Source organism: Larimichthys crocea, chromosome XIII, assembly GCF_000972845.2.
Source record: "Larimichthys crocea isolate SSNF chromosome XIII, L_crocea_2.0, whole genome shotgun sequence".
Classification (NCBI taxonomy): domain Eukaryota; kingdom Metazoa; phylum Chordata; class Actinopteri; family Sciaenidae; genus Larimichthys; species Larimichthys crocea.
Window position 1 is genome coordinate 354,281 of NC_040023.1, and position 9,779 is coordinate 364,059.

General features: G+C 39.1%; 1 protein-coding gene across 3 annotated transcripts; it reads left to right on the plus strand.

Moving 5' to 3' along the window:
* The first annotated feature begins 701 nt into the window (after window positions 1-701).
* cndp2 (carnosine dipeptidase 2) lies at window positions 702-8,658 on the plus strand. Of its 3 annotated transcripts, none has more exons than XM_010741687.3 (12): window positions 702-909; window positions 1,837-2,023; window positions 2,330-2,473; window positions 3,089-3,251; window positions 4,415-4,503; window positions 6,051-6,251; window positions 6,403-6,487; window positions 6,610-6,770; window positions 6,881-7,045; window positions 7,256-7,397; window positions 8,046-8,193; window positions 8,462-8,658. In XM_010741687.3, exons 2-12 carry the CDS (start codon window positions 1,964-1,966, stop codon window positions 8,526-8,528), a joined length of 1,425 nt encoding a protein of 474 aa, XP_010739989.2. In that variant the 5' UTR covers window positions 702-909; window positions 1,837-1,963; the 3' UTR covers window positions 8,529-8,658. The 3 variants fall into 3 exon arrangements, with proteins under 3 accessions (XP_010739989.2, XP_027142924.1, XP_010739990.2); XM_027287123.1 differs by having other exon boundaries at window positions 1,840-2,023; XM_010741688.3 differs by having other exon boundaries at window positions 1,941-2,023.
* The last annotated feature ends 1,121 nt before the right edge of the window (window positions 8,659-9,779 follow it).

A 9,779-nucleotide genomic window follows, 5' to 3' on the forward strand; every position in this document is an offset into this window, starting at 1 on the left:
TTCTGTTTGACTGTTATGATCCAATGCCAATTCAGAACAAAACCGATTTAATGAAAGTTGACAACACAGACCAGGATTCTGTTTTGGCTTGTAAGATGAGATGTGATGTAGTTAACTTCTGGGTTTCTGTTCCAGATCTTCCATGTAATGATTACACCATCTTTATCATCTTGGCCAACGTATACTATCAAATCTCAGTAAAATAAATGGGCAACACATCCTGTAGACGCAATTTGTGGTCTTTTACTGTTGATATGCTGTTGGAAACATTTACCACAGCAGCCATTGCTTCATGGTTTAAAATTTACAGCACACCTTTCTCTTAAATGTAGCACAAAATGTACCATTACACAAATGTTCTGTATCCATCATTGTATAATAAGTTCTGCATATGTATACATGCACATGCTGCACAGAACCACTTGCTTCATACATACAAGTAGGTGGAAAAAAGTGTAATATCTTTAACTATCCTTGTTCAGCTTTGTTAACTTCCATATTTCCATATGTGCTCTCTGATCATCTTACCAATAATCTATATACCACGCTATCCTGTAGGAAAAGTCATGTCCAATGTCATAACCAGTCCTTAGACCTGACCGTGCCTCCACATGGAGTTTCCAGTCAGGCTCTCCTCTGCGTGCTGAATCTGGACCATCCGGATCAACATGACGAAGCATCTGCCGCCGCCCCACAATCCTTTGCGGCATGAACACACACACACACCGGCGGTGTTAAGAGTCTCTGCTGGCTGCTCCCGCTGCTATCTGCTTTCTGCAGTCTGTAGTCTGTCTACAACTTAAACATTAACTTAATTTCAGCGTTTCAACTGCGTGCCAACACAGGAAGTGTGCGTGTCAGCTGAGAGGAGTCACATGTGGACATCAGCTGTGCGGGAATAAATACGACGTGAGTACTTCAGACTGACTGAGCGGTGACAGTTTAAATCCTTTATGTGTTTCAGAAATCAGCAAAAAAAAAAAAAAAACCGCGTCAGCTATCATTCAATGTGACGTTAAGTTAGCCCGCTAGTGCTACTTTAGGAGCTCATTGAGCCGTCTCTGATTCAAGTTAGTTAGCATCCAGTGTGAGCTGTCACTCACAGTCAGGCCTGTTCAACGCTCTTAGTCCGTTATGGAGCAAGACAGGACAATCTGCTTTGAGTTTAATATCCAGCCAAGCATCACAATAAAAGCTCTCATGTGTGTAAGTGTGGGTGTAAAAATAACGCATGACTCAGCCATAGTTAAAATTAAACTTAAAGTCCTCTTTTCCTCTTTAATTATTGTTTTTGTCATTTGCAAGAAAAACATCTCCAGTACAGTTGTTATTAAATATAGAACAAGTGCATATTTAAGTCCTTGTTGCGTATGTGTGTATGTGAATCTAACTTTTTCTGATGGTATCTCAGGTTAATTTTAACATATGGATACTGTGTTATAGGTTAAGTGCTGCCTGTGTCTGTCTTTACCTGGCAGTCTATGACCTTTCATTTGCATAGTTCCCATAGATCAACAGTCATGCCATTAAAGTAGGAAGTATATATATCAGGGGTATCAACACACTCATTTTTTTCTTTGCTTTTTTTTAACTGACCACAGAAATATGTGGGTTCATTTTTAAGTAATGTTCTAAATGTTCATACGCACAGCTGGAAGTGATGGACGCAAGCTTTGTGCCATATTCAGTGCTTTTTATAATGTCATTTTTATTTATTTATTTTACTTTGTGCCCATTTTTCATAAAAACCGCACTCACAAACACAATGGGCAAGTCAGCTATGTGACAATGTTGCAAAACTTTCACTTCCTGATATGAAACCCGCTGCGCGTGCAGCAGCTGTCAGCAGGTCTGCGGGAGGGCGTGGTTTCTGTCCTCCCATAAGACAAGCGAGAGACGTCAGGGAGACTCACACACCGTTCTGCCTGTTAAACCCTCAGCTCCTGTCCTGTCGCTGGCAAAGATGGCTCATCTCACGGCGCTCTTCAAATATGTGGACGAACACCAGGATCTGTATGTGAAGGTAAGCTCACTCTGTGAAGTTTTGATGAATAGTTGATGAAATTTATCATTTACTAATCATTTATTATCATTGCTAATCTGCCTTCACTTGCTCAAATGGTGTTGTGTTAGTCTTGAATACAAAGCAGCATTGAAACTCACTGTCTGGAGTTAGTGCGAGAGTTCAAAAGTCAGATGTTGTGTGACTGGACCACAGACCATAACAGTTTCTGAGACAGAACTAAATACTACTAAATACTGCTGCACAAAACTCCTGTAATGCTTTCTTAGATGATTAAAATGTATGTAAATTTCACTTGTTTCCCAGCGCCTCGCAGACTGGGTGGCAGTCCAGAGTGTGTCCGCTTGGCCAGAGAAGCGCGGTGAGATCAAGAAGATGATGGAGATCGCAGCCAAGGACATCGAGAGGCTGGGGGGAACAGTGGAGATGGTGGACATCGGCAAACAGAAGGTCAGAGTGTGTGTGAATGAAGCTGTGGCACTGTTAATGTTTGGATGTAAGTTAGTCTCAGTCATTTGTTGCTGGCCAGAGTACCTCAGCATTCTAACTATATAAGCACTTGTAGTGGAAAAATTCTTTTGACCTCTGTCTTACTATTTTATGCTTACTTTATTTTACAATTATATTTTATGTTTAACTTTGTATGAACTTTGTCCTATCTAGGAGACTGCCTCCTGATGGGTTGATATATGTTTGAGTGTAGATATTTCTCTCTGTCCCAGAGATGTTGGTACCAGCCACGGTGTAGAAGGGGAGTAAAGCAGATATTTACAAGGGTAACCTCCCCTTTGCATTTAGAGTCTCTCTTTTATTACCTCAGAGGAGAGGGAGGGGGAGAAATGTCTACAAAAGGAGCAGTTGAATGTATTATCAGCAGAGAGGACTTTGCGACTCTTGTACTCGTACTGTTGTCTCTCCTTGGCCAAGAATAAAGTTCTCATTTAATACTGATCGTGTTCTCAGTCTTTATCGAATTTCCACGACACACTGTTTGGTTAATATGGTTAATTTGTAATCCTTAACCCTTTCTAAAATGTTAGCTGTTGTTTATGTTTGTGCGTGCAGCTTCCATCTGGAGAGGAAATCCCTCTGCCACCGATTGTCCTGGGTCGCTTGGGGTCAGACCCGGGCAAGAAGACTGTGTGCATCTACGGCCATCTTGATGTCCAGCCAGCCAATATCGAGGATGGCTGGGATACAGAGCCCTTCACTCTGGTGGAGAAAGATGGTGAGAGCAGAACTAATGTGGTGTGTGTTTGATACAAAATAGCCCTGAAGCTGTTGTCATATGACCTAGAAATTTGCTAGTTCAAAAAAAAACCCAGCAGGTTTAATTTATCTGAAGAGGACAGGAGTACTGTTTGGGTATGTAAGAAGAAACCTCTGTTTCCAGCCTTCAACGTAATGATTACAGCACTTTCAGTTTTGGCTTTGTAAACATCTAGTATCAAATTTCAACGAAAAAAAGGAGCAACATGCCTCTGCAGGCAAAGCCTGATGGCAAACACAAAGAGGACAGTTGAAGGAAAATGCAGTTTATCTGAGCCATGACAAGCTTACAGAATACAATGAAACTGCTAATTCAGTATCAAAACCATTCATTAAAAAGCCTGCACATGTCATTCACACCTCAGTATCACATCACAAGAACTTCAAACGCTTCCTTCAGTGAACAGAGGAGTTGTTTTCATCTTCACTAATTAAATGTAATGTCTTGTCTCAATGCTCTTTGAGCTTTTATCAGCTTCGGGCTTGTGATCATATCACAGTTAGTCACATATTTCCAAAGTCCAGCCCAGTTACCTTGTGTTAGGGTGGAGTCATGTTCTTATCTGCAAACCTCACAAGTCAAGTTGAACATGTCAGTGGTACATTCAGCTGAAGTGATTGTATTATTTAGTAAATGTATTACATTATAACAGATCATCAGTCTTTTTGGATCCTTTGTACTGTCTGGTGATAGTCAGCTGACAGAAAATCTCACATCCACTTCCTTTTGTGTCGTTCCTGTCTGCTCAGCTCCGTTCTTGCTTACACCACGTTTTACTATCCAGAGTTGACTAAATATGCTGATAGGCACTGCCTGCCTTCCACTGTTCATCATGTGGAAGGGATCCTCAACTTTGAATGTCCTACAGTACTAACTAGTCTGTGTAACCTTGCCCAGCCTGGAATGAATTCATATGAGCCAGATTACTGTGCCATTTCCAGACAACAGTTTGTTCAAAAATAGAGAAGCATCTTTCACAATCAAAATTTTGGATTATAATGGTAGCAAAATTATAAATCACTGATAAAGGCTTCTGTCTCCTCAAGAAAAACAGAATAAGTTGAAGTCAGTCAAATAAAAGTCCAGAGCTTTCAACTAAAACACTATTTTTTTCTTTGCAGGTAAGCTCTATGGAAGAGGTTCCACTGATGACAAAGGTCCTGTGTTGGCCTGGTTTAACTGCATTGAGGCCTACCAGAAGATCCAGCAGGTAAAAATCCCACCACAACTTTGTTGCTAACTTTCCTTACCCTCTGTACCCTGGGCGCTGTGATTCGGGACAAAACTTCATCTGCTCGCAACAGCTCGACTAGTGTTCACAAACCAGCCTTTAGGTTTTGAGCTGAGACACACTGCTTCTGTAAATGATCCATAAACATCATATTATTAGACCAGACCCTGATAACAAGACTTGCTGTAATCACAGCTCAGGGAATATAGAGTGTCATGATTGCGCTGGTACAGAGTTTATAACTCTGAAGATAATGAGAGTTACGGTTTGGTTTTCTTTTGTCCTAAACCAACACCAAGCTGCTTAGACAGAGCTGATTTGAATTGGGTGTGATTGAACACAATGGGAAATGTCAACACTGATCAGAATGTACTGGCAGAAATGTTGTTGGCAACAACTGGTGTGGTGATTCAATTCAGGACTGTAAACATTTCACTGTTTTAGAGACAGTGACAGGAATGAAAAAAGGAAGGACAAGAAAAACCCTCTTTCATGTTCAAAGCTTACCTTTTTGAAAAACATGCATTGTTTTACAAATCAATTCAGTTTTCACAGAGATGTTGGTTGTTTTGTACAGCATGAAGCATGCAATTTTGATAGTTACAGATTTGCTATTAGTGTTGCTATTAATGAACAAAGCAGTTCAGTATAAATTTAAAAACCAAACAAATTCAGTTTGATGCATTTAAAGTCAAAGTTGCACTGAATGAAGACAAACACAAATAAATAATCAAACATGCAGCATTCTCCGCAGACAAGTTGGATTCTACAATTGAGCTTCAACTCTCTTTGTCTTCAAATGCAACAATGACTGTTGCTATTGCTCTCTCCACTCACATAAAATAAAGTAAATATTTAGCCAAATGTTTTTACTGTTCAACATCCATTTAAAAAAATTAACTACAACAAGTAAAACCTAACCTAATCTAGGTGTCGACAGTCTGGACTCAAGGTTATTGAAAACATAATGCAAGGTGAAGAAAAAGTGTGCAGGCAGGTTGACTGAAAGATGGTTAAACATGTCTATCAAACATGTGGATGTTTTTATTCCAGGAAAAAAATATTGTGCTCTTTATTGATAACATACAATAATAAGATAACAAACAAAAACTAAAGATATAGAATATTTGGATATAGTACTTATTTTGCAAAAATGCTTCCGCACCATTCTGAGTAATTATTTATCTCTGTGCTAAAGTACAAAGCTGATTTAATAATTGCTTGTTGATCACTTTAGAGCCATGAGCCTGATAAGTGGTCAGAGTCTCCAGATGAAATCTGTAATTATACTGCATGTCTTATCCAGCTATCACTTAATGATTAAACCAAGTCATGGCTCCTGCTTCTTATTTTCAGTCACCTTTACACTTCCCTGACACAGTAATGGACAAGTACAACTTTTTGTCTGAGGACAAAATCACAAGAATACATATGTTCATGAATTTCTTTAAACTTGCACAGTGAGACCTGGTGAGGATATATATGGATGTTTATTGTTTTCTCTTATATCTCTCTTCATGTTGCAGGAGCTTCCCATCAACATCAAATTCTGCTTCGAGGGGATGGAGGAGTCTGGATCTGAGGGCCTGGATGAACTGGTGTTTGCTCGAAAAGACACCTTCTTAAAAGACGTGGACTATGTGTGCATCTCTGACAACTACTGGCTGGGCAACACCAAACCCTGCATCACCTACGGGTTGAGAGGAATCTGCTACTTCTTCATTGAGGTGGAGTCTGATTGTCATGATTCTGATTGTAATGCTGTTTCAATAAAAACGTGCTACTGTAATACACTGTTTCAGGATAACATTAATTTACTTTATTTTTCCAGTAGTTTGTCAATTTGTGTTTTGATGACATTTGGTTTTGAATTTAAAGGTGGAGTGCGGAAGCAAGGACCTACACTCTGGAGTGTTTGGTGGCTCTGTTCATGAAGCTATGACTGACCTGATTGCACTCATGGGTAAGTGATAAATGAATTATAATCTCATAAAACTAATTCGAGTGCAGGTTTAGAGGAACACTTTGACCTGCACTTTGGACATTTTAGGAGAGTTTATATTGTGTTTGTCTCTTTCTAAACAGGCTCCCTCGTAGACAACAAAGGGAAGATTATGATTCCTGGGATTTACGACAATGTGGCCCCTCTGACAGAAGAGGAGACAAAGCTGTATGATAAAATTGAGTTTGACTTGGGTGAATACCGCAGAGATGTTGGAGTTGGAAAGCTACTGCATGAAACCAAGGCAAGGCATTGATTTCTGTGGTTTACATCACTCAAAGAATAAATAAACTGCTGCATTAGCCTGGTTTACTTCATGGTAATTAATCTGTGCTCTTCTTTCATTTCCTGTAGGAGCAAATCCTAATGCACCGCTGGAGATATCCATCTCTATCTCTTCATGGTATTGAGGGAGCTTTCTCCGAAGCAGGGTCCAAGACCGTTATCCCCCGCAAGGTCATTGGCAAGTTCTCCATCCGCGTCGTCCCCGACATGGACCCCAAAGTTGTGGAGAAGCAGGTAGACCATGAAATATCTTCTCTAATTATTGCATGTGACTACAACACTGTAAATATTATTGTTTTTAAATTTAGTCTCTGCCAGTGAAATTTAAATCGGATTGACTTCAGTGGTAATGTGTCACAAAGATGCGTCATCAAGTTTAAATGTGAAAATATGTCAAACTCTCTTTTTGGTGCTTTGATTTCATATTTATCTTCATTATCAAAGGTTGTGGATCACCTGAAGAAGAGGTTTGCTGAGTTGGGAAGCCCCAACAAACTGAAAGTGGACATGGGCCACGGAGCCAAGGCCTGGGTCTCTGACTTCAACCACCCACACTACATGGCTGGTCGAAAGGCCATGAAGACAGGTACAGAGGCAGAATGATGCAAAAATGAAACTGTTATCTAGTCATGTAGATAGTTTAGGTTGGATAGTAAAGGGTAAAGGAATTTTGATACTAAAAGCATAAAAGAAATTCTATATTTGAAAGACAAAAGCAGTGTATCTTTCCAGAAACAATGACCTGGTGTAATCCACAGACGTCACTATCAGCAGTTTCGAAGGTAGAAAATAGTTCCCATTTGTTTCCGTTGAAGTTAGAAAACAGTGATAACAAGCGTGTGCACACACCTGCTGGTAAAGAGAGACCCTGGAGACAAAATAAACAGACGGATAGTGGGCTCACATGAGATGCAGGTTCGAGCATGTCACATATTGTATGGACGGTTGCATAGCCGACATTTTGACATGTCATAGCAGGAAACTCACAGGTGTATTGATGATTGTAAATGGGTTGCAAAAACAAATCTTTATTCTTACAAAAATGTCTGTCTCTATACGACCCTCTACATAATGTTGTTAATACTTCAAAAATATTGTTCCTATGAGTCACTTGGGCACAAAAATGAAAAAATAGGGCTGAAAATACCAACGTTTTTGCTGTAAACTGGAAGTGTTTTAAAGAGAGAGCTAATGGATAAGCATGAAAATATATATATTCTTTTGCATTTTGCAGTCTTTGGTGTGGAGCCTGACCTGACTCGTGAGGGTGGAAGCATCCCCGTCACTCTGACATTCCAGGAGGCCACAGGACGTAACGTCATGCTGCTCCCTGTAGGATCCTCTGATGACGGAGCTCACTCACAGAATGAAAAGCTCAACAGGTAATTGTGCACAACAGCCATGTGATATTAATAAAAAGAAATTATATGATTAGGGCCACAAGAAAGATTGTTTGAAGGCTGTTAAGTACCGTCTTTCACCTTCACTTTTTGTTTTATGTTATGTTGAATTAGACAATTTTAATAGTACTTGAACCAAAAATAAATTCTAATCTAATAATAAAATGAGAATTCTTGAAAGATCTTTATGATTTACAGACAACTATTTACAGATTAAACATGCTCATCACTGTTTTACCTTCATTTTCAGGACCAACTACATTCAGGGGGTCAAGATGCTCGGTGCATACTTCCATGAGGTTTCCCTGCTGGAATGAAGTCATGTTTCATAATGAAAAATGTAAAATATGCCAATCGTCATGATCAGAGCCATTGTGGTATTTTTTCCCCTTCACGATTAGCAGTACTATACACTTCTCTTCCAAATAAAAGTATTTTTCTTTGTTACCATGTGTTTTATTGTTTCATTAATACTTCATTAATTTATTTTAATGCACTGCATCAACTATCTCCTTACAATAACATCACTGGATTTAGGAAATAATGTTTGCAGTGTATTGTCTTAGTGTGCTTATTATATCTAGTGAAGAATAATGTATAATGTAAATGCATGTATAAAAAATGTGTGTAAATGTTTTCAAGGCCTTGGTTACAATAGGCTAATATAAAAACACCTGTGATTACGGCCTTTATTGTTATATAGCAGTTAGTAGGGGTATCTATTGTGCATAAAACCACCAGTACAACTAGTCCTGTGCAAAACTGCCCAGGCAGTCTAAAAAGTTCATTTAAATACAAAATGTTATAATAAAATTATTTTGATATAGGTACACCAGCAACAGAACATTTAAGGGACATTAAACTGTTAAATTTTAACAACCTAAAAAGTGCTGACACTTCATCAGTAGTGAAAGAACTGTGATCCTTTTACTTAGAGTAGAAATACCTATACAACCATTCAAGAATACTCAATTACAAGTTATGTTCTTCATTTATATAATACAAAGGTACCACAGCAAAATGTACCCAAAGTATAAAAGTGTGACTATCATTATTATTATTATTATTATTATTATTATTATTATTATTAGCAGTAGTAGTAGTAGTGACAGGAGCAGTAATAGCAGTAATAGTGGCAATAGTAGTAGTGGTAGTAATAGCAGTAGCAGTAGTAGTGGCAGTAGCAGCAGTAGTAGTGGTAGTAGTAGTGCCAGCAGTAGCAGTGGTAGTAGTAGCAGTAGTAGTAGTAGTAGTAGTAGTGGCAGTAGCAGTAGTAGTAGTAGTAGTAGTAGCAGTAGCAGTAGTAGTAGTAGTGGCAGTAGTAGTAGTGGCAGTAGTAGCAGTAGCAGTAGCAGTAGCAGTAGTGCCAGCAGTAGTAGTAGTAGTAGTAGCAGTAGTAGTAGTAGTGGCAGTAGTAGCAGTAGCAGTAGTAGTAGTAGCAGTAGCAGTAGCAGTAGTAGTAGTAGCAGTAGTACCGGTAGTAGTAATAGTAGTGGCAGCAGTAGTAGTAGTAGCAGTAGTAACTTTTTTCTGCCCCTGTCCCTTTAAGCAGGAGGCGGGATCTGTCT